General features: G+C 43.2%; 2 protein-coding genes and 1 long non-coding RNA gene across 7 annotated transcripts in view; 1 reads left to right on the top strand and 2 right to left on the bottom strand.

Moving 5' to 3' along the window:
- TSPAN18 (tetraspanin 18) overlaps nucleotides 1-4993 on the top strand; it is a 160258-nt gene extending 155265 nt beyond the window's left edge. For all 4 annotated transcript variants that reach the window (XM_081002259.1, XM_081002257.1, XM_081002258.1 and 1 more), the window contains 2 exons: nucleotides 2030-2113; nucleotides 3501-4993. In XM_081002259.1, coding sequence (XP_080858385.1) covers nucleotides 2030-2113; nucleotides 3501-3548 — 132 coding nt within the window. In that variant the 3' untranslated portion in view covers nucleotides 3549-4993. The remainder of the gene's footprint in view (nucleotides 1-2029; nucleotides 2114-3500) is intronic.
- LOC308475470 overlaps nucleotides 1-23853 on the bottom strand; it is a 597484-nt gene that overhangs the window by 448507 nt on the left and 125124 nt on the right. The window lies entirely within an intron of this gene.
- TP53I11 (tumor protein p53 inducible protein 11) overlaps nucleotides 9989-23853 on the bottom strand; it is a 50637-nt gene continuing 36772 nt past the window's right edge. For both annotated transcript variants that reach the window (XM_081002296.1, XM_081002297.1), the window contains exons 3-7: nucleotides 18687-18745; nucleotides 17395-17443; nucleotides 16656-16752; nucleotides 14304-14405; nucleotides 9989-13013 (exon numbers count right to left, since the gene is read on the bottom strand). In XM_081002296.1, the coding sequence (XP_080858422.1) occupies nucleotides 12880-13013; nucleotides 14304-14405; nucleotides 16656-16752; nucleotides 17395-17443; nucleotides 18687-18745 (441 nt within the window). In that variant the 3' untranslated portion in view covers nucleotides 9989-12879. The remainder of the gene's footprint in view (nucleotides 13014-14303; nucleotides 14406-16655; nucleotides 16753-17394; nucleotides 17444-18686; nucleotides 18746-23853) is intronic.

Below are 23853 nucleotides of genomic sequence, written 5' to 3'. Positions count from 1 at the left end.
AGTCCCCTGCCCAGCTCTTTTGGGCAGCATATTTGTTCCAATAGTTGCAAGGAATATTCCCTTCTTTCTAGTGCCATCTAGGCAAAATCTCTGCTTCTCAAGTTCAGCAGAAGCAAAGAGGCTAAGTGATCCATGTAATAATGTACAAGGGGAGAATGAGTAGTCCTGTGGGCAGGTGTGGTATATGTGGTGAACAAGAGATTATTTTGGAGTAAAGTGCCAAAACATGAGGAAACATGGGCAGGAAATTGAGGGACCCAGAATGGTTGATACAGCGTGGCAACTTGCAGATCCAAGAGTGATGCCATTGGCTTGAGGATTCAGTATTATCAGCATGTAATTTTGGTGAGTTACCTACCCTGATTTGATGTTATAAACTATATCCAAGGCAAGCTGGAGTAGATGCAGGCAGAGCAATCCAAACACAGTCTAGTGGGGCAGGTGTGTGGATGGAAGAGAGATATAATAATAATAATAATAATAATAATAATAATAATAATAATAATAATTTTAATTTATTTATACCCTGCCCATCTGGCTGAGTTTCCCCAGCCACTCTGGGCGGCTTCCAATCAAGTGTTAAAAACAATACAGCATTAAATATTAAAAACTTCCCTAAACAGGGCTGCCTTCAGATGTCTTTTAAAAAGAAGATAGCTGCTTATTTCCTTCACATCTGGTGGGAGGGCGTTCCACAGGGCGGGCGCCACTACCGAGCAGGCCCTCTGTCTGGTTCCCTGTAACCTCACTTCTCGCAATGAGGGAACCGCCAGAAGGCCCTCAGTGCTGGACCTCAGTGTCCGGGCTGAACAATGGGGGTGGAGACGCTCCTTCAGGTATACAGGACCGAAGCCATTTAGGGCTTTAAAGGTCAGCACCAACACTTTGAATTGTGCTCGGAAACATACTGGGAGCCAATGCAGATCTCTCAGGACCGGTGTTATGTGGTCCCGGCGGCCACTCCCAACTCTCAACTCTGGTGGCTAAAACAGCCTGCTGCCAAACATACTGGGTGGGCAGGACGCCCACTGACATTTCCCCCACCAGTGGTGGCCAGCGGTAAGTCCCTAAACGTTCTGAGGGCAGGGAGAGTGTGGCGCTGAGTTGGACCTTAAGATGTGGTCTCACAGCTGCCATGCATTGGGCCTGGCCTGAAGCTAAGAGCTGTGCCAGCCCAGAGCTGGCAAAGGGATCAGGCCCTGCCATCCTGCCTATGTTTTGCTGTTGCTGATGAGGCTGTGGATACAGTGGTGGCCCAACCTCTGCAGAGCCCTGGTGGTGCACCCTTAAAAGGGATAGATTTTGCAAAATGTTTGAAAACTTGAGATCTTGCCAAGCCAGAGAGACGACGTGAACTTCTTCTAAAGGTGGCAGGTTTAGCGATTTTCATTGCCATAGAATGGAGATGTTGCAGTTCCGCTTCATCAACAACAACATCATCATAATTTATTTCTACCCCACCCATCTGGCTGGGTTTCCCCAGCCACTCTGGGCAGCTCCCAACAGAATATTAAAAACACAATAAAACATCAAACATTAAAAACTTCCCTAAACAGGCTGCCTTCAGATGTCTTCTAAAAGTCAAGATGGTAGCACATCAGAAAAAATATACTAGTTGACCTAGACTCATTCAGTATTGTAAAACTAATGAATGACTGTGTCTGGAATTCAAGAACTTGCATCTCCAGAGCTGGGTTGAAAAAGAAAATTTAAGTCAGCTTGTTGAACTCTTTTCCTTTGCAACGTGATATGTTTGTTCATCTGTTTACGTATCTATGCATCCTGTAGAACAAATGGGGTCTCTGTAGTTATATTTCTGTCAGCCTTGCTGTAACTCCTGGATTATGCTTAGCTGGTCAGCTTTTGTGTCCCTATGGGCTATGCTGTCAAAATGAACTTTTAATGGACGCTCCTTCTTCCAGGGATGCTTGAAGAGGGACCTGTCATTTCATGTCTTACCAGGTCATCAAAAACGACCCCGAAACACTTTGACTATGAGTTTGGTTCATGGCAGTTTCTTTCTTCCTAGGGCTGCTACACTGTGATACTTAACTCCTTTGAGACGTATGTGTACCTTGCAGGAGCTCTTGCCATTGGCGTATTAGCCATCGAGGTATAGTGGAAGGTTTCATTATTACTTTTTAATAGAATTTGCATACCTTTTAATTGTAAATTAAACCTCAAAGCAGTTTGAGTTGGTATGCTAAACACCATAAATCATGTGGTTTCCTTTTTGTAGCTTCCTACCACATCTTTCTATCTAATTTAGTTGTATATTATCTGTAGTAGTTTAAAAGTGGAAGAATTTATTTGAAGGGAGAAAATATAATCAGACACTGCCCTCTGCTGTTGGGCATAGTATAAACAATAGATGCATCAGACATGACGAACTTGCTCATTCTAAATTCGCATCTAAAATGAATTCAAGGGGTTTTATTTATCTGAAATTGTAAAATCAAAATAGATATATTTAATTATTAATTTTGAAATTATTCATATGTTTGATAGCATGCCAGCAAAGAGGGCTTTTAAATGTATTTTTTTTTTTAAAAAAAAGCCAGTGATATTCAATAGAACATGCAAAGGATATTGACTGCTTGCATATACAGTGGTACCTCTGGTTACGTACTTAATTCGTTCTGGAGGTCCATTCTTAACCTGAAACTGTTCTTAACCTGAAGCACCACTTTAGCTAATGGGGCCTCCTGCTGCCGCCGTCGTGCAATTTCTGTTCTCATCCTGAAGCAAAGTTCTTAACCCGAGCTACTATTTCTGGGTTAGCAGAGTCTGTAACCTGAAGCGTATGTAACCCGAGGTACCACTTGTAATGCTAAAGCCAAGCTCCGTGGTTTGCTTTAAATTCCATATTCCAAGCAATGTGCTGACACACACAACTTAATAATAATAATAATAATAATAATAATATGCCACCCTTCTGGCTGGGTTTCCATAGCCACTCTGGGTGGCTTACAGTTTGAATAATCTCATTTCATTCCTCATTGGGAAGTAAACCACAGAGGGGCTGAATTAGCATTGCAACCAAGCTAATGTTCCATGGTTTGTTTCTCCTAAACAGACTATGGAGCATTACTTTGGTCTGTTTCTCCCAAACAAACCATGGTTGGGAAGTCAATAACAAACCTAGTTTGTTCATGATTCGTTTGCAGGCAGAGAAATCATGCATAGCTTCAGATGCAACACTAATCCAACCATTGCATAGCTTGACCCTTTTTCCAGCTAGGGTAGCAGAGTAGGTGCACTTAAACTGCAAGTGCACATTAGTTCAAAAAACCCTACAGCTTGGCTTAATGTTACACATGTACACATCTGTGCTGTGTTCAGAATTCCCCAGTTAGGGGGCTCTTTGGGGGCATATTTGACTTTGTGCCCTTCATGCTTGTTTTGTGCTGTGCTTGCTTTGAGAGCTGGACCACAGCTGAGTCTGGTCAAGTCTTTCTATTTTAATGGGCTGTTTTGTCTCATTTCTAACTTCTTCTCAGCTGTTTGCCATGATCTTTGCCATGTGCCTCTTTCGGGGGATCCAATAGAAAGCTTTCCATGACCAGCTGAGCATATTCCGACTACACGCTTTGAAGAAAGGAAAGAGAGAAGATGAACTTTTGTTTTTTGGCTAACGAAGTGGGGGGGGGAAGGACTGTAATATATGAATGACCAAAAGGATTGTACTTCAGGGGCTGGAACTTTGAGGTGCTGTGCACTATGTTGTTGTTTCCCAGGACTGTCATTCATCAGAAACCACACACACTGGGTTGCACTAGGAGCCTACGAGACAGGAAGAGAGTGAGTTCTGGTGGTCTCCATGAAGCAGGATGCTTCACATCTTTAACATGATTGTGCTACACCAATTGGTGAGAAAGTGAAGGATGCCCTCCCCCCAAATATAAGTAGGATCTGGATTCAGCATCCAAAGGGAACTGCTCAGCCAAAGCATTGTGACGGACACAGGTCAGGCCAGTTTTAAACAACAGTCCTCAGTCAAGATGGGCAGAAAACTATCACCTGAAATATCAAGATGCTTCAAGCTTTCTTGTGTCGCGAGGAATTGATAAATTCCTTCACCTGGAAACATATAGGAGGAGCTGAGCCTGCTGTGTTGGACAATAGCAGAAGAGGCATCCTTTTCAAGTCCAGGAGGAGGATGGAATGAAATCAGAAATTTAGTGCATACCTTTTCTTTGTCATAATGGATTTTCCGTTCAGTATTCTGTGAGAGGGGGGAAGACGAAGGCAGTTCTACAGCAGACTCCCTCACCATTGTTTAATTAAAAAAAAAAAGTGTTCTCATCTGTAATTGTTGGTGCTGTCTCCCTTAAGGAGAAATAATTATTTGTTTTGTTTTTAAAGCTTTTGAATGTTTTGTCACCACCATGTTACGTGCAAATTATGTTGCCTAGTTTGGCCTTTTGTAGCAACTGATTAGCTTGTTGTCTTCATGTTTCAGTGTGTGCCTTTCAGCTGTGTGGAAAAAAAATATATATCTTCCCAAACGGCAATGAAAGCAGTGAGAAACCTTTGCAGTTGTCCTTTGCACAGTTTCATTTGTGACTCTTGTACATTGCTTATGTTCTGAGCAATTCTCACTCAGTACTTCCCATGAGTTACGAAAAACCTAAATGGAATGGCATATGCTCTGACCTGAATCTCTCCCATCTTTGCTGCCAGAGATGCAGGTGAGTTGTTAAGACCATAGTGAAAGTAATATGCTGAACAAGTGACTTATGGAGACACAAACTGGCAAAGAAATATATGCGGCACCCAGAAGCAGCAGTAGGCAACTGGCAAAAGGACTGGGATATGGTGATACCACATGGCATGAGAGTTTGAGAAAGGCAACTCGTGAGGTATACTGGGAAGCACATCAATGAGCATTTATCTCAGAAACAGTGGAGGTTGCCCCACTTGAGGCAATCAATGAGAAAATGCTTTTTAAAATATATAACGAATCTCTGCCTAACAAATGACTTCAAATGCTGACTTGAATCTTTGTGTGATCCTTGACAATCTCTCCCATAAAAGGTATGGTTTTCATTTGAATTTAGTTGAGTTCTGCAAGTTGTAGAGTGAGAGAAATGCGCAGCATAACTGAAAAAAATGGACGTTACAGTGTTGTTTGCTCCAGCTGGCACCAACTACCCAAAAACCCTTTAAGGATTTGTCTCCTCTGACGTTTAAAGTGAGCACGGCCACACTTTAAATGGCAATCATGGCAGACAAGGTAAAAACTTCTTTAAATGGCAATCATGGCAGACAAGGTAAAAACTTTTTTTTTGCAGTGCCAAGTGGGCGACTCTACAGCTCCCGACCTCTCACTTGGGTCTGAAGAGGATATTGTGAGCATGTTTCGCTGAACACCTTTTGCAGTCCTCCCTAACCCTCTGGAACAGTGTGTTTTCAACATTCCTAATCACCAAGAGAGCTGAATGTTCAACAGAACATGCTTACAATCCCTGCTCCGGAGTTATTTGCTCACTGTGGGAAGATGTTTGGGGTGAAGGTGACAATGTGCACAACCCCACACCCTCTCTGTCAATGAGCTTAAGGACACCTGCAGAGAGCTTATGGCAGCTTGAGTCTAGGTTCCTGACATCACTGTCCTCTTTCAAAAGTTCTGCTGCTGTGGCCTGTGTTCTCCCTTGTGGGAGACGTTTTCTATCTCTCGCTGGCATTTGGTTTTCTCTTGCCTGCTTTCTTCAGTTTCCATCTACCTGCTTCATCTTCCTTGTTTCTTTAAATCAGTCATGTGCGCAGCCATCATTTTTGGTAAAGATAACACAAACAGCTTCAGAGCATTGTGGAAACTGTTGCTGAGATGGTCCCTGCCTGTGTACCTAAATGACTAGTACTTCAGTAGTATCTGTCCAAAGTGTAGGCATCTGTGGCAACTGCGGAACACCACCAAGGGCTCACCCAGACTTCCTTTTGTGCTGCTTTTCTAGGCATTGCTCTGCACTTGAAAGCTCTGTGTCAGAACACTTAATAATAATAATAATAATAATAATAATAATAATATTGTTGTTGTTGTTGTTTCCCCCTAGTGCTTTCCCTGTGAAAACCTGCTATTTACAGCTGAAACAGAGCAAACAGCAATCTGCTGAAAACCTGAATTGCTATTTGTTCCAAAGCAGAATAAAGAGTGGGGAAACCAGGGCAAAGAAAAACAAAAAGTGCTGGGACATGGAGCTTGAAAGTGCAGATTTGTGCCTACAAAGCACGGGGCAAAAGGTCAGTGGGAATGAGCCCCAACACTGGGAAGGAACCATTTGAGGGGTAAGGAAATGTTATGTTCATTTACTTGAACACAAGACTTCAAATAAAAAATATTTGCACCTTCATGGTCTAAAAGGAACAATCCTTTATCTGGTTGATTTTGTGGCTCTTGGGGAACCCAGCCATAGCCCCCTCCTGCAGGTTATTTACTTGCTACCTGGGCTGTGTTATGGAAAAGAACTCTCTTACCCAAATCTCTAATGACACTTGGAAGAAGCTCTGTTAACTCCATTGCAACTGACTTCCTCCATTTTAGCGTTGGGGGGTTAGTTAGGCTGCAAGCTTGAATACCAGTGGCGTGCAGTGAATTTTTTTTTGCAGGGAATGTTTAGGGCCAGAGGCGCCAGCTTGCGAGGACAATTGGAGGAACCAATGTCCTGATGTCACTGTGAGCATCCCTAAGCTGCACAGAAGCTTCCCGGGCTTCAGGAAGGATGTACCGGGGAAACATTTAGGCGACTAACCCAGTCACCCTAGTCCACACAACTGCTGAATACATGGAAGTTAATCAACTTCCCATTGAAACATGAACTTCCAAGAAATTGAAAGCCTAACACTGGATTTCCAGTGCTGTGCAAGCAGAGACCAGCACTGACTGGGTCCATCTAGCTGTTTCAGAGGAAGGGACACACTCCAACATAAAGCTCTCAAGCAAGTCCCACTGAAATGACTCTGAGCAGTTGAGGTATTGCACAACTCCCAAGCTTTGAAATGGAACTTGCAAAAAGAGAGAGAGCTTCACCCTCAAGTTTGTCTGTAATCTGTTTTTGTGAACCTAGATCCACTCGGTTCCCCCCGCCCCCATCTGTTGTCACTGTTGCAAGTGCCTGGAAAATGGGCCACTTGGAGTAAATGTTGAAATCTATTTACCTAGAGCTAATTTAACTTGTATTCCCTATTGTAATGCTTTTTATATTGAAAGGGTTTTTGTAACATAAAACAGAACACTACGCCGAAGCAATTCTGCACAGTTTCTAAGTGCATTTCTTTAGGAAAATAAAAATAAAAAGACAAAAATAAAGACACTATGATACCAAAAATGGCCTCACTTTTTACATTTTTTAAAAAACACACCTGCTATCTCTTTCTCACAGGAGTGATAAAACCTCGTGACAGTGATTTTTCTTAAAGCCCAAACAGCGAACACTAGTTCTAGCTAGGAGGGTCTATGTCAATCATGAAAAATGCATGTATTTTCCAAACCTCTGCTGACTTTCAGGAAGCCTTTTTGATTTTCAGAGGTGACTCTAGATGCAGTTACAGGACGAATTAAAGTCAGGTTGCTCACTGGGATAAGCAGCTTTGAGCATATTACACTGATCCTGGCCTGACTGCACTGGTTGTTGGTTAGTTTCTGGGCCTAATTGGTTTTGACCTATAAAGCCTTAAATGTCTCAGGACCGCAATACCTCGAGGACCGCCTCTCCCCAGATATACCAATCTGGACTTGATGTGATCCTCTTCTGAGGCCCGTCATGTACCTCCCCCATGAGAGGTCTGGAGGGCGGTGCCACATAAATGGGCCTTTTCTGTGGGGGCTTCCTGTCTGTGGAATGCTCACCCCAAGGTGGCTTGCTTGGCACCTTCATTATGTATCTTTAGGCAGCAGGTGAAAATATTTGTCTTCAACCAAGCCTAAGGCTGATTAACTTTTGTGGTTTTTATACTGTGTCTGTGGGAGGGGGCTTAATGGTTTCTTTTGCTTTTATTATGTCTTTTCTCTTTGTAGTTTTTATGTTGTAAACCGCCCAGTGATCTTCGGCTGAAGGGTGGTATACAAATATAATAGCTAATGAACTAAACTAATAAAGTCCATAAGGGAACTTTGGGGCTACACAATTAGTGGGTTGTAGAATTCTGTTGCCCTGGTGCAATAAATCTACCCCTTTAAAAAACCCACTTTTTGTTGTTTGGCAAGTGGCATGGTAATGCCTTGGAAAGGGTGGGATGACTGACTGACCAACTAATGGGGAAGATGTATAAATTCACCAAACAGATCACCTCAAAGGCTTCAGTAGCTTTGGAAAGAGTTTAGGTACTTCTGTTACTTTGCAAGCACTGCTTTGCTAATCTGTTCCTATTGTAATAGGAATGCAGCTGGGCTACTGTTGCCATTCCTTATTTACCTGCTCCTGGTCATCAGTCCTGTTGAACTTCATCAGGCTTATTTCTGAGATACATCGCAGGATTGCACTGTAAGTAGCTATGTAGAAGACATTCAGAATGCTGGGTGTTAACAGGTACAAGGTGAATTATGAATAATATTTGATTGAGAATCCCCCTCCCTCCCACAGATATATATACCTAGATGAAAGAACTTTCAGGTCCAGGATTCATAACGAAGGCTCCGTGATAAGCCATTCGTAAATTTGGACCTATGCCTCCAAAAAAAAAATGTGCGCACAGTTACAAAATCATGTTTGATTTTGAAAAAGGTAGGATGAACACTAACCATGTGCATTTTACGTATAGGATAACTGGTGAAATGAACTTGTGCAGGGACATGCAAGCAGTATGTGGCTGCAGCTGCGTTGGGTCTCTGCCTTGAACATACAGTCTTAGCTAGTCTTACATTAGCAACAACAGCCTACCACTGCTATCAACTTAGGTTTGATGCCACTGGCATCCACCTCAAATGCTGCATGGCAGCAGCGGTTAAAAGCCACGTCTTTTTAGTTCTCACTCTTGTTTGCAAAAGAGTGCAGAATTTTTTTAAGTGGTCAGCTGTTGAGGTGTGGGTTGGGAAAGAGGGACACACCCCTATTGCTGAGGTAGAATGAAATAAACTGGATATGCATCTGAATGGACAAAGAAATGCCCTGTGCATTAATGGCATTAGCATGGGGATAATCATCCTTCAATATGGAATATGGTATCCCAGCTAGTCATGCTGTGTAATAGAGCCCCCACTAGTACTGGGTAAAGCAGTGACCACTAGTCTGGGGAAATGTTCCCACCCTGCTTTTATTGGCTGGGGACATGGCACTACATGATTCCCACATGGCTGAGAACATGTAGGGAAGAAGCCCTTTCAAGTTTAAAAACAGCACTAAAGCTACAACTGATCAGAGGAACAATAGCAGGGAACAGATGTGGAAACCATGCAAGCGAAACCGCATTTCTGCAAATGATTAAAAGAAGCCCCCACAACCCCCCCCCCCACAAAAACCTCACTTTAGTAGCAGCAAATTAATCCTCACAGGGCAAAGCTATACAAAGGTTAATAAAAGGGAGTTTATAGGAGATCCCAGATTGAGAGAGCTGCTACCATTCAAGGGAGTACATTAAGGGAGCTCCTTGCACCCCATGCCTGAGTCACAGTGGCTTCAAAGTAGTGCCTTGCTGTGTGCAAAGTCTTTTAACACTTCTGGGATTGCTTTGCCTGCTTTTCTCTAAAACAATGATCAAGGCCAGTTGCATGAGGGAGGAAGGTAGCATGTGCTATGAAAAACAACAGCATGAGCAACAGGATTCCACGGGGGGTGGGGGGTGGGACCTCTTGTGTTATGGTGGCCTCATGTAAATAATGTGCTGTACTACTGAGCAATGGCCTCTTCTAGTCTGTATGAAACTCATACCCATGCCTGCTGCAGCCACAAATACAAGAACATGCCTAAGGTAACAGCCCTACAAGGCCAGGTATCCACTATTGGTGTGACTTGTTGACTATCCCAAGGTGAATTTTGGTCAAAGGGTCAAGTGAAATTAGGTGTGACTTTACTGATGCTTTTGTTTTTTTGAATGCCGATTGTATAAACATTGGGACCAGAAAGTAGACAAAAAAGTTGCAATTTAGAAGCAGTTATAGTTCCTCCTTCCCCCATTCCCCCAGCTCAACTCATGATTTTTGGACATCAGGTGAAAGAAACTCCGAAAAGGCTCCTCTTTCTGCAGTCCAGTCATCTTCAAAATAGGCCCAGCCCCAGTCCCAGACCCTCCTTGATGCAAAATGCTCAAAGCCAGGCAGCAACTGCTGAAAACCGTACTTGTTTCACATAGTGTACATACAGACGAGAAAACTGAGAGTGACACTTAAAACTAGCATTAACAAAATTGCTCAGGTTGGAGGAGTTAAACCTCACGCTGGACCACTAGGCACCATTACCCTGGGATTCTAAAGTCTACACTTGCATGATCAACATGGATATTCAGTTCAAATAGTTTTTGAGGACCCACTTGATGCGGCCTGGAACTGCAACATACATGGTAGTCCAAGTTCATGCAGACGTTTGATGCCAAAAGAAGTAAAGAAAGTCTTCGGGCGACCACTGCAGGCAAAAGACGGTGCATGTTGCCAACAGTCCATGACGGGTTCGTGTGACTTTCTGAGAACATTTTCTTCTTGCTGCTGAAGGTGTAAGGATGTTGTCTCAGTCTCAAAGGGGTAATGTGTGTGCTGTTCCCGTGTAGGTACTGCAGTCCTGGCACAAAGGTGGAGACACAGGCAGCTGTCCTAGATTTGCTGCATCCACTTCAAAATGGCTGGTTCATCTCGACACACCTATCCTGACAAACAGCCTTTAAATCCACAATGAATACAGAATTCCTCCTGTCTCAGTTCAAGGGGAGTACAAAATGCAAAGACTATACTGTGAGGTGTATCTATGGAGGACTGAGATTTGAAACTTCATTGCATTTATCAAAAGCTTTAAAAATGGGAAAATGCTAGAGCAGAGCCCAAAGTAATAAATAAGACTGTGGTCTGTAGGAGGATGGTAAACACTTCCCAATTATATTTGAAATCCCAACAAGGGTAGGGGGTGATGGGAAGGAGGAGGAGAGATTTCAAACTTTGGTCTGTTTGCCTATTTGGGAAAAATTCATTGGCACACTAAGAGAAACATCCTTCAACATCAAAACTATACTAGTCTTTCCAACATCATTATTCACACTGAGATTGAGGCAGGAGATATCAATGGCATATATTCATTGCTTTAATTTTGGTTAAGAATGAAATGCCAATTGTCAGAATGCCTCAGATGTTTGGGATGGGTTGTCCATCACTACTGGCAAACATTACAGAGGCCATCAAACCCGGAGAGCACCACTGATCCCACTCTCTAGCACAGCCAGTGAGTTCAGGAGACTTTGCAACCCTATGGCAGCCTCTTCCTCACACCAAGCAGGCAACTGATGTGCAAACATGCCTCTGGGCCCAGACTCATATCCAAAACTTACAATATGGTAAAAGTAAGCAATTCAGTTGGAGTATAATCCTGTGGAAAGTGACAGAGGAATCAGATGTACACAGCCTCTTCCACTGCTAATCTATTTCACAGAAGGCTAGAAGGACCACCACAACTGGGGAGTGGGGGGGAAGGCTAATACACATGTCATTTCAGCATATGCATTGAACTAGTCTAGCAAGTACATGCAACCACTTTCTATCATGGCCTTTTCCTGCAGTTTTCTTGGTCACTCAATTTAGGAATGTGTTCCCACAAAACTATAGTATTTTCCTTTTGAAAGGGCTGGTGCCTGGCAGCAATTAAACCATATAGTGCAGAAGTGGCTACTCCCTGGGCCTTCCAGATGTGGCTGGACTACAACTTACACTATCCCTCACGGTTGGCCATGCTGGCAGAGGCTGGCTGCAACTGAAGCTCCAACATAATCTGGAGGGCCACATCTTGCCCACTTCTGTTCAAGTGTATTACTGTGTGTTGCCATTTTTTGTAAACAAGAGATTGTGTGAACTCACGGTTTCCTTATTGGTCCCTTGCCCCATTTCCTTTCTAACAGACTCCATCCAGAATCATCTGAAGGCATTTTTGTAACATTTAGAACTAAAAAGGCCAACAGAATAAACCAACAGGAAGAGGGGTGGTAGGGTTGAGGGGAGGGACAGAGATACCCCACAAAACAAAGAGGCAGCAATAGCCAAATCTGATATTTTCACAAAAACTCCTAAAATCAGCTGGAATCATTTCTTAAAATTACTACAGCAAATGCTCTTTTTTTAAAAAAAAGAATAGGTTGCATTCATAGCAAGGACATCACTACCTAAGGAATCTCTGACTTCCAACATCCTAGAAGATGAGGAAAATATGGCCATAGAACTTCCTTTTGAGCCCTTTATATGGCAAGTCCCCAGCACACATTTCAACCGAAGGGAATGCTACCAAAAGCCCCAACAGCAGATTGCTAGTTGTAGAGAGAAAATTCCCAATCTGTCCCCTGTACACAGAGCTGATATCACTTTCTTTGCCCTTTGGATGTCGTTTTGATATGATACTCTGTTTCCACGAGTGTATATTTTGATCATGTGCCACTGCCTAGATTCACAGAGGAGAATGGCTACGAATAGCTGATCTTGCCCACCCACATCCCTGAATCTGCCGCCTTATCACTGTTTTCCTGTCCTCTTCCCATAGGCACCATGGAGTCATCTTGACCTCTCCTCTTCCACGTCCAGTGTGGTGGCAACAACAGCACTGGATTTATTTATACATTGATGCATGCCGTAAGGAAGTCTGGTTGTTGTTTTTTAAAGAAAGAAAGAAAGGGAAAAAAGCCCCACAAAAATGAGCGAGAGGAATGCAGAAATTATGACAGGCCCTTCTCTGCACCAGCCCTCAGCAGTCCTGGAGGTTAGACTTTCTTGGGTCTGCGTCCAAGTTGGTAATAATAATAAAAGCTGATAAGTACAAAGAGGACCCGACTGATGAGGAGCAATGTGGCTCCCGTGGACCCCCGGCCGCTCTCAACCAGGGTGATGCTGGTGACTGAAAGAGAGAGAAAAGGCAGGTTGGAAGAAAAGAAAGACACATTTTCAAAACCCTCTAGAACACCTCTTGAGAAAACAGGAAAAGGCCACTTCATGCCTACTCTAGCAGAACATGGATGCTTTGGTTGCAGTTAGAACTGCAGTTCGTTGCTTCTATGAAGCAGTGTCTATTTGGTTCTGAGAGCTGCTGCCCTCAGGCCCTGCTTGCAGGCTTCCCAAAGGTTGGCTGCTGTGAGAGCAGGATGCCAGTGGCTGAATCCAGCAGGCTCTTCCTACGTTCTTGACTTTAACAGAGAAACAGTGCTTGTTTTTGGTGAGAGACGGGTGCTGGAGTGGTTAAGACCTTGCTGAATGACACATCCCACTTCACATGAGCTACTGATGCCACAGAAAGGCATTCTGTGGTGTGGGTTCCCTGCAGCAGCCTTAAGAGTGCAACCTATGACACATGTCTTCAACATGTTTCGCCTTTAAAAAAATCAGGCATGCAACCGAAGCAGCTACGAGATTTTACTTGGCACTCAAGGGCCAAGTTGCGCTCTGGCAAGTAGAATCTAATTGCATACCAGCAAATTCAGGTTCCACTGGATTTAGCACCTTTACTTCCCCCTCCCTCCCCTTGCAGCATGTGAATCCCAATATGTTTTGTTTCCGTGTGCTTCCATGGCACAGTTTTATTGGTTTTGCATTGTATTTTTGTTTTAATGATATTGTTTTTATATTGTGCGCCGTTTAAGAGATTCTTAAACTATCAAGTAGTTTATAAACACTTCTAAATAACACAGCTGAGAAGACCAAGAAAACAAACTGGGGAAAAGACTTGCAATTCAGAAAAGCCTTAATACAGAGACATCCAAGGAGACACATGTCAGCAGCATTCACCGTTCCCTGTTTTTGCTTGTTACAGGATCTCTAACTGGGTCCTTGGTATGCATTTGTCTGAATGCACCCCATCTTTTGTGTGTTATGACTGAGGGTTAGTGTGCTAAGTTGAGCTATTGCTTCACTCCTATTTCTATTCACCTCTTTCTAGGGTTCTCTCTTCTGAAGGACAAGAAATATTCCAGCTTCATAATATTGATTTTTAGGAACAAGAGCTTTGAACTTTCATGTTTGGTCTGAATGTTTAGTCCTTGTATCCTTGCATTCTCCTTTTGCAAAGAAAGGCCTGTGTGTCTTGGGCCTGATTAACCTCAGCATAACACCGCACCCCGTGTATCGAAGTTCCCCTTCCATGATAAAAGCAAAGGGAGAGCGTGTGCCTGTGACCATAAAGAGGCATATTTACCCAAGAACTGTACTCCAAAGTAACATGCTTCTGTCAGCAGAGTCCAACGCATTATGATCTTCTCAGCTGTGTACAAAGCATTCCACATGATGAGGGAGATACCTAAAGATGATTGGAGGGATAGGGATGACAGAGGGAAAGGGGAGGTGTCATCTACTGAAGCCACATGTAGAAAGACAAAGCCTTCTAAGAAGTGCTGTTGATACAAACACATTAATATGCTCCTTAAAATCTTGCTATCATCATTATCAAACGGAAGTTATAGTGAAATCTCTTAAAACTGACCTAACAATATCAAATCATAAAGTGATATGAAAGTTTTGAAATAAGATTTAAGTTTCCAAAGCTTGCCTGGCATCTGTTGTGATCATGTGCATTTTACACCCAGAAGCAGAAACACACACACACAATTTCCTCTTGTACTCTCCTGTCATAGAGGACCTTCTCTCATCAATAGGAGCACTACATATGCAATACCAAAGGCAAAGGAAGGAAGCCAATCCCTCCCCACCCTTAATGATACTGGCAGATGCGTTCATCCACTTCCACCAGGACATTTCGAGCCCTGCTGCAGCCTTTCATTTTCTGCAACCCGTGGAAGAAGCACAAGAACCAAAAGCAGCCTGGCAAAAAGGTCTAGGGAAGATAACACTGTATCTCATCGGGAGCAAAAATTTGCTTGTATATTTCAAAAACAAAGAGTACCAAGGCAAAGCTAATGCCCTACACTACCTGCTGAGGAACAGCAAGTTGCATTAGCTATTCCTGCCCCCTTCTTTGGCTCCATACACATTAAAAGACAGATGTGTTTTACCCGTTCAACTCTAGGCAAGAGGAAATACTCAGACATGATGGGTATGGAGAGGGGAAAGTACAGTACTGGGAGATGTACCACACCGTACATCTAAAGGACTAGGATGCCACTTTAAACAGTAATGGCTTCCCACAAATAATTCTGGGAGCTGTAGTTCGTTCAGGGCTCTGAGAGCTGTTAGGAGAGCCCTATTCCTATCAGAAAACTACAATTCCCAGAGTTCCCTGTGAAGGGGGATTGACTGTTAAACCACTCTGGAAATAGGAGTCTTAGCACCCTTAACAAACAGAGGCTCTTCGAATCCTCTTTTTTTTTAAAGGGGAGAGCATGACTGTTTAAAATTGTGGCATAGTGCTTTTTTACATGAGTGCTGTGAATGTAGCCACCGAGGAAAACAAAACTGCTGCATGCCCACTTGCTACCACTAGGCGATGCTACAGGCTTACAGGATAAGTCAATAAAGAGTTTTCCAGCTGCACTAGAATTGCCTCTGACTACCAGACACAAGCCTGCAATTATAAGAAGAATGCATTGCCTTACTTCTTACGTAGTTGTGCCCAGCACAAGCTGGCTTTGTCTGAAAATATCTTCCGGAAAAAGCAAGAGGAATGTGGCGCTATGGATACTGCAATAGTTCCTAAAGCAGCTAGCCAGATAACAGGTAATGCTTCTCCACCGGCAGGGGTGGGGCCGGGAGAGAGATCCCCTGAACTTACAAAACTAGCTGACTGGTTGCTGGCATCCAGCTGTCTCACGCTGCAGTGAGGAGTGTGCCTTTGGGGGTATAAGGAAATACTAGCTGGCTTCTCCCTAAACCTAGTTTTCCAGATATATAAAGTTTGTTGTTTTATGGAGAAACATTCAATGGTGCTTGTTAACACCCACCTGCACTGTAGAGGGTTCAATCTAGAAACAGTTTTACAAACTCTTCCAATGCTCATCTCAGAATAGCTTTTGGTATCTATTGTTTGGGAGCAAAGCCACCACAACCAATCATTCGACTATTCCAGCTCCACAAGACGCACAACATAATATCGCATCTCGGCTTACTGGCACAATTGCTACAAGTTTATGAAATCTGCGGTGAGCACCATTCTCACCCCATTGTTTTGCCACAGCATTGAAGTGACCAGCTGCTGTAGTGACCAGGGCAAAATGATTTCCCCTTCACACACCACAAGACTTAACAGCCAGCTGTCCCAATGCTCCCTGCACCTCTTGAAGTATTTGCCACATAAGGTAGTTACCAAACTCTATCTATTGGTACAAAATATCCACAAAATATTGTGGATTCACCCAATGTCGCTGGTCATCTCAGCAGTTAATCTGAATATCTTTAGAGATATCAGGCCCTTTAACTTTTCAAAGGGGAGCTTGTGGTCACACCATATTTCACACCTGCTCCATAGAAGTGAACTGTGCGTATTGTAGTGGCAGGGCATAACCCCCACCCAGGAAATCCACCCCCATTTCTGTAGCATGCACCCAGCTATTATCACGAGATGAGCAATCGGTTAGCCAAGCAGCAATGCACTCACTTAGTAAGGCTCCTCCATACAGACGGATAGGTGTCTTACTGTTAACCGACTCTTCCTCAAAGACAGCATCGTAGAGCTGTTCGGGAAAGGCGAGAGCCTACAGGAAAGAAAGAAACTTCAACGGAGAAAGCTTACGGTGCTTCACCCTGCTTTACTCAGAAAAATTGTCCTCAACTGAAGGGAGAGATGAGCATGCATGGCTAGGGAAAGAATAAATGCATGCAGATGGAATCTGGAGCCCTGGTTAGGAAGAGGAGCAGCACAGCCACCCATTGCAAGTGTAAAGGCCAATGAGGTGTACAACAATAAAGAGGAGAAAGGGAAATGCTCATTTTAGGGTACCAAGTATGACTGGTTTATAGACTAGGATGGATAAATTTGTCAATTTTAGATGCTCATTTCCCCCCATCTTAATTTCAGTTTTCCACCCTTCAGCATTTATTTTTTTTAATGTCCTCATAAAAAAATTGTCTGCATTTCATTGCGCATTTTGCCTAAATGTGCACATTTCTGCAAACAATTTCCCTGAACAGAACGTATTTTGTATGTTGTTTTCACTCATGTATCCATTTTTATGCACGCTTTCCCCCAATACATGCATCAAATTCAGAAAACTACAAGTATCAAAGGAAAGCTGTATTTTGGTTTGTATATTATCCCATAAAGTACAACATGTAAAATTGAACCAAATTCCCACCCCAGCTCAACTTGAGATTCCACCTTAGAGCAGGTCACTTACCATGATGGCAACCCCAGAAAACATGACAGCTGTCACAAACTGCCAAACCCTGCAAGAAAGGTCAAATGGGAAAATCTAAGCTTTTAACAGTCTAAAGACGACATTCTCCCCCAGTCAGTTTTATATACCAAGTGGCCACTTTTGTTTCTCTAAGGAAAGACATGAGGACAGGAATGGGGGGAAGACCTGTGGCCCTCCAGATGATGTTGGATGGCAATGCCCGTCATCCCTGGCCTTGCTGGAGGCGTTTCCCAATCCTGAATTAAGATCATCTCTGTTGACTTAAGCTAGAAACAAAGAGTTTGTGAAAGTAAACGGGGGGGGGGGGGGAATGACTGGACTTGTCTTAAACAAGGGTTGCTCATGAGAACAGGAGGTGTGAAATATCCTAGGCGCATCGACAAAAACTTCCCAGTCTTTCAAAGACACCTCTGCAACTTTGACCTACACACAATTAGGGTTTCTATAGGCTCTATTCAGACAGGCCTTCTCCATTTGGACAGCTACAAATGTAGGCATGGATCACATCTTGAAGCACCACCCAAACTGTCCCTCTGCTTGCAGGAAGCAGATGGCTTACTTTTCCCCCAGACCCTCAATTTAGTGTCCTTTAAAAGTGCTCACAGATGCCTAAAATCTGTATCAAATATTCTGAGCTAGGACATCACTGCAATTGCAAGAAGTATGTTCTTCCAGAAACTGCTCTCTAGAAGCCCAGAATTTATTGTAAGAGGGCTCTTGCACCCATAAGCAGAACTAGGAAGTTCTATTCCCTCTTTTGAACCCCTTTTCCTTACAGCCATTCTCCCATGTGCCAAAGCATTCATCTTTAAAAGTTACTGTGGCAGCACTGAAAATCCAGTACTGAGATGCACTAAACAGAGCAATATCCTAAGTTTCCAAGTGAACTTTGTGAAGAACTATTCAGTTGGTTCATACCTGGCACACAAAAAACTCAGGTGAGGGACACAGTACTGCTTTGGTGAAACATAAGCATTTGCCTCCCACATCTTGTACTGGTAGCCGCCTGCTCCTCTTGGAAATTGCACAGGTGGGAAATTTCCTTTAAAATCCATGGTGCAAGGAGATATGTGCCAAATGCAACAACCTAATATACTTCACACCAAGTTGGAAAAATTCTCCACTCAAGTCTCTGCTATTCTTAAAGTCATTAACAACAATGAAGAAACAGCCTACATGCAGAAGTTCAGTGCCAATATTGCAGCCCTTCCTTCAGCTCATTTTGCCCTTGGCTAGTAGTCTGAGCACAGAGATTCTGCCTGCAAACTTACCTGAGCCCTAAGGGTTCCTTCACAGCAAACTTGATTTCATTGCCCAAAACTTGGCTGATCTGAAATTCAAAGAAAAGAGTAAGGTAACTGACTCAGACTCAGCCTGCAAAAACATTGTCTGGATGGGGTAGGGGTGGTATAGAATCCTAGACTTACCGCCCACATATTTTCCTACAGAGAATGAAGTGCAATGTATACTTTGCTCTGCAGATCTCAATTTGCAGAATTAGTCTTCAATGATTATAAGAACCACAGGGTGAAATTATGGCAGCTTAAATATTTTTCTGACATTCTAAACCAAAGATTGGAAGCCTGTGGCTCCCCAAATATTGTTAGACTACAACCATCGTTGTTCCTGACCATTAGCCATGCTGGCTCTGAACACATGGGGGGCAGTTTCTATAGTCGGTCATAGGCCACACACTGTGAGTGACTCAAACCACACATCTGCAACCTCTGAAGACTCCAGAATTGTGCATAGCATTGGTAACACAGCACAGACTACAAGCTCTCCTTAGGATCTGAACTGTCACTAAGCAATAGCGTAGGCAAAGCCACTATAAAGTAAAGGGGCAGACCATTTCAACTCTAGAAAGTCTAGGTTTGAGCAGGGAACAAACATCCATACCTTCTGTTTGAAGCAGATGAAGCTGCCTTCTAATCAGGCCATCAGTCAATTTAGCTGCTTGACTTCACAACGCTCTGGTTAGGGCGTTTTTAATCTAAAACATCCAATTGGTGAAGGCTGGTCTATGCTAACTGGCAATGGCCCTCCAGGAATCTTTCTCAGCCCTACCTAGAGATGATGTTTGCATGTAATGCATGTGTTCGGCCACTGCGTGTTGGGGCAGGTTTGGGTTGTGCCAGTTAAGGACCTGAGAGCCAGAACATAAAAGGCATCTGGTTGGCCACTGTGATAAGAGAATGCTAGAATAGATAGACCTTTGGCCTGATGCAGCAGAGTTCCACTTTGTCCTTCAGATGAACCATATAAAAAGGGCAGAAAGCTGTAGACAACCAAAGAAAGTGAGGAGGAGAATTGGATTCTTTACTAATACAGTACACCGCTTTGGTTCCAAAAGAGAGACAGTCAGAGGCTAACAAATAAAATTTTGAATCCAGCAGTAGAGAGAAACTGAAACTGGAAAGGTGAGGTTCAGCACCTTCTCAAGAGTCCCATTCAGTCCTTACTAGATGCAAAAGTAAAGAACAGAAGCCCTTCTTTGATTATTATTTTTTGTAAGTAAAAGGAACTGAACAGTGAAGTTAAAGGTGATGTATTTTTTACCCTGTTGTAGAGATGCTCCATCCTGCAAAGTGAAGTGTCAGAAGGATGATGGGAATTGTAGTCCAGCAACATCTGGGAAGGCCAAAAGTCAGCCACCCCAATACTAAAGAATGGATCACAGCAGCATAGTCTCTAGATACTCAACAAGAATTATAAGTCACAGGAAAGAAAGGGGCCGTTTTAGAAGGAAATGAGTACAAAGGGAATTTAAACAGGCTTTGGTTGCTTCCTGCCCATCTTCAGCTTCTCATTGCCAGCTGGGGAGAAAAATACAGTTTGCACATGCCATTCTTTGTTATTTCCTGCATTCGTAAGTGACACAAAGGGAAATATGAAAACTGGCAAGTTGTGTGCACAGCAGAGAGAGAAAAACTTAGCATCGCTTCCTCTGGTTCATCTCCTGAGACTTCAAGGAGGGGCCAAGACGACACAGCTGATTTGTGGTGGTGAGGTGGGCTGAGAGAAGGATTGATACTTCTAAAGTATAATGAGGAAAACGTGGGTTTTCTCCAGGCCTGGTCTTTGACATGGTGCTGAGTTTTCTCTTCAAGCTGATGCATGCAAATACTTCTGATGAGATGGATTCAGACCAAGTTGATTGTCAATTTCAATAAGTCTTACAACTCTCATGTTTGTGAGGAGGAGACTTGTAGTCTGGAGACACATTTAGCTTAGTGCATGACTGTGTAGCAAGGCTGACTCAGGTAGATTTCCCCAGAACAAGAGCAAGTTCAAAATGGCCATGTCTAGGGTTTTGCCAAATTTAATACAGCTCTAACTCCAGGCTCTAGGGAAGTAAAACAACCCTTTTTGCCTAAAGCTACTTTTAGAGCTGCAAGTTCTGAGTGTTAATAGTTAGGGTCCTTGTTTTCTTTTAAAACTCACAGTCCTCAAAGATGTTTTGAAAGCATGATGGGGGGGGGGGGAGAGAGAGAGAATGGCAAGAAAACATGAAAATCCAAAAAGTGCTAAATTACTTCTCTAGAAGCTGCCATGACGTCTACGTCCATTTATGATGAATTTTACACACACACATACACACTGCTTCCAGGACAACTTGTCTTCTTAAACATATTTATTAAGAGGCAGAACCAATTTTAGAATAGGTTACTGCGTTATCTACCATCTGTACGACTAAAAGGTAACAGCTTAAAAAGTCACAGAATAGCTGTCATTATAAATAAGTTGCTTAGCAACCACTAGGATTCAGTGACAAAAAGGTCAATCCATTAATAAAAAAAAGCCATGTGTAAAAAGCAGAGTGTGCACAGAGCAATGGGCATGAGTCACGTGGACGCATGAGCCCTCAAATCCCCTGCCTTACCAAAGTCACCAGAGAGCTCTCCTGACATGGCAAAGTTGACTAAAAGCTGCAGCAGAAGCAGAGAACTATATGCTGCTGTGAATAGAGAAGAGAGAGATCCCAGGCAGAACCATATGATGGAGATTCCATACACTTCTATCTCCGATCCTCTGGCACCACTGATACAAAGCATACTAACAGAGAGGAGCAAACACCTTCCTACCGTTGTACAAAACCCCAGAGCTGAGTCTGCATTGTTATCCTTTCCCTTAAACAATCAGTATTTTTGAGTTTTCCCCTAAGAGTTATGGCTCTACTTATTTTTGTAAACAAGCAAAGTTAAAAAGAAGAAGAGACCTAGCAAGAGTGCCTCAGAACTTTCCCTTTGGGGTCCTGTTAAAGCAGATTTGTTCAATGATTAATCAACACCAGCAACTTCTTGCTGAGTTCTAGGCTGTTACAGTTTCCTTCTATTTTTTTCCTCATTTGTTTCTTTTACAGCTTTCTTTCAAGGTCCTAACAGCCTTAGGATAAGCGCTTAAAAGATAAATAAAATTCTAGTACGAACTCTCTGCACTAGAAGTCATTAGCAAACAGGACACCCACACTCCCGTCAATTTGGAAGATGTAATACCTGCATTTTTTGTGCATATACCTTTCCAGTTTTGTTTCTTCTCTAGCCTGCTTAAATTACCAAGAAGTTACACCTGCTACTTCAGATGATGTGTTTGGATCCTATTCGTAACCTAAGAGTAGTCAACGTGCTAGATCTTTCTAGGCTACAACTTCCAACCACCCACCAGATGGTTGACCAAAGAGATGTGCACCTGGAGGAATTTAGCCTTGCCAAAGGATTGTGATTTTGTGTGTGTGTGTGTGTGTGTGTGTCCTGAATAAAGAGAAAGAATTCATACCAGGGATATAAGCCTAGAAGAGTTTGAAGAAGAAGAGTTTGGATTTGATATCCCGCCTTTCACTCCCTTTAAGGAGTCTCAAAGCGGCTAACATTCTCCTTTCCCTTCCTCCCCCACAACAAACACTCTGTGAGGTGAGTGGGGCTGAGAGACTTCAAAGAAGTGTGACTAGCCCAAGGTCACCCAGCAGCTTGCATGTGGAGGAGCGGAGACGCGAACCCAGTTCCCCAGATTACGAGACTACCGTTCTTAACCACTACACCACACTGGCTCTCCTACACCAGGGGTAGGCAACCTAAGGCCCGGGGGCCGGATGTGGCCCAATCGCCTTCTCAGTCTGGCCCGCGGAGGTCTGGGAATCAGCAGTTTTTTACATTAAAAGAATGTGTGCTTTTATTTAAAATGCATCTCTGTGGGGCATAGGAATTCGTTCATTTTTTTTCTTCAAAATATAGTCCGGCCCACCACATGGTCTGAGGGATGGTGGACCGGCCCACAGTTGAAAAAGGTTGCTGACCCCTGGCCTACACCATAAAAAGGAAGGGAGGGAAGCAAACCAGCACTAACGTCTTGTTAATTTCACCACAGTCATCAAGTGGAAATCCCACCCCCTCCGGCTGCCTTTGGTTTGTGCAATGTTTCAGGAGGTTTCAGTTAGATATTTTCCTTTAAGTGCGAATTGAACCGAATTTCTCCTGCATCCCTAGTTCTAGCAGGGGATAGATTTAAAAACACCACCACCATTATTCCTGGGTCATCAGACAATGAGAGCCCCTACCAGCTATCACTACCTGCTACATATTCTGAAGTTGTTTTTGCATTCCTAAATATTGCGCCCAGGAGCAGAAACTGCAGCCAAATCTACACTATACATCTTTAGATTGGTTTTATATAAATTTTAAGTTATCACAGATTCCCTGCAAAGAATTGTAATTTGTTGAGGCTGCTGAGAGCCCTCAGCTCAAGATCTCCAGCCTCCCACACAGAACTGCAGCACCTAGGGGAAAGTTAAAAAATATTACACCAGTTCAAGTCTGTATTGCAGTTATGGCTTGCGCACAAAGTGGTAAAGAACAAAAAAACCGTCTCTCAACACACAAAAGAGCTCCAATAGCTCGAGAGGATATATTAAGCTCCTAACTTGAGTCCGTGACAAATTACACACTTTTTGTAGAACGGCTTTTGGACAGTCTGCATTTTGAAGCACGGCTTTGATCTGGGATATGTGGAAAATGCCCAGAGAGAAAGATTGGTTTTGCAGATGCAGGAAAAAGAAGAAGTGATGATGTATGGCTGCAGCACTGAAGGAAAAGAACATAAGAAGATCCCTGATGGATCTGGCCAAAGGCCCACCTAAACCCTGCATTCTTTTCTTACAGTGACCAACCACATACTTGTAGAATGAGGACTGTGTATGCAGAAGGTATATAGGAATCAAACTTCTCTGTTCATGGGGGGAATAGAAACACTTTACAGAGAATATTCCTACATCTACAAAGACACGTCTCTAATGAGGTGAGAACTGCAGCTTTAACTAGCCACCCCCATAGGCCTTGTAATCCAACCCACGGCTGTGAATCTATCATCTCCTGCACTAGATTTTGCAATTAAATGAGATACACAAGAGCTCTGTTTGTCGGGTACAACACACAACTGTTGTAC

The sequence above is a fragment of the Podarcis pityusensis genome, assembly GCF_964106645.2.
Source record: "Podarcis pityusensis genome assembly, chromosome: 1".
Classification (NCBI taxonomy): Eukaryota; Metazoa; Chordata; class Lepidosauria; order Squamata; family Lacertidae; genus Podarcis; species Podarcis pityusensis.
Note: the sequence above shows the minus strand (reverse complement) of the source record. Positions and strands in the feature narration are given on the sequence as shown.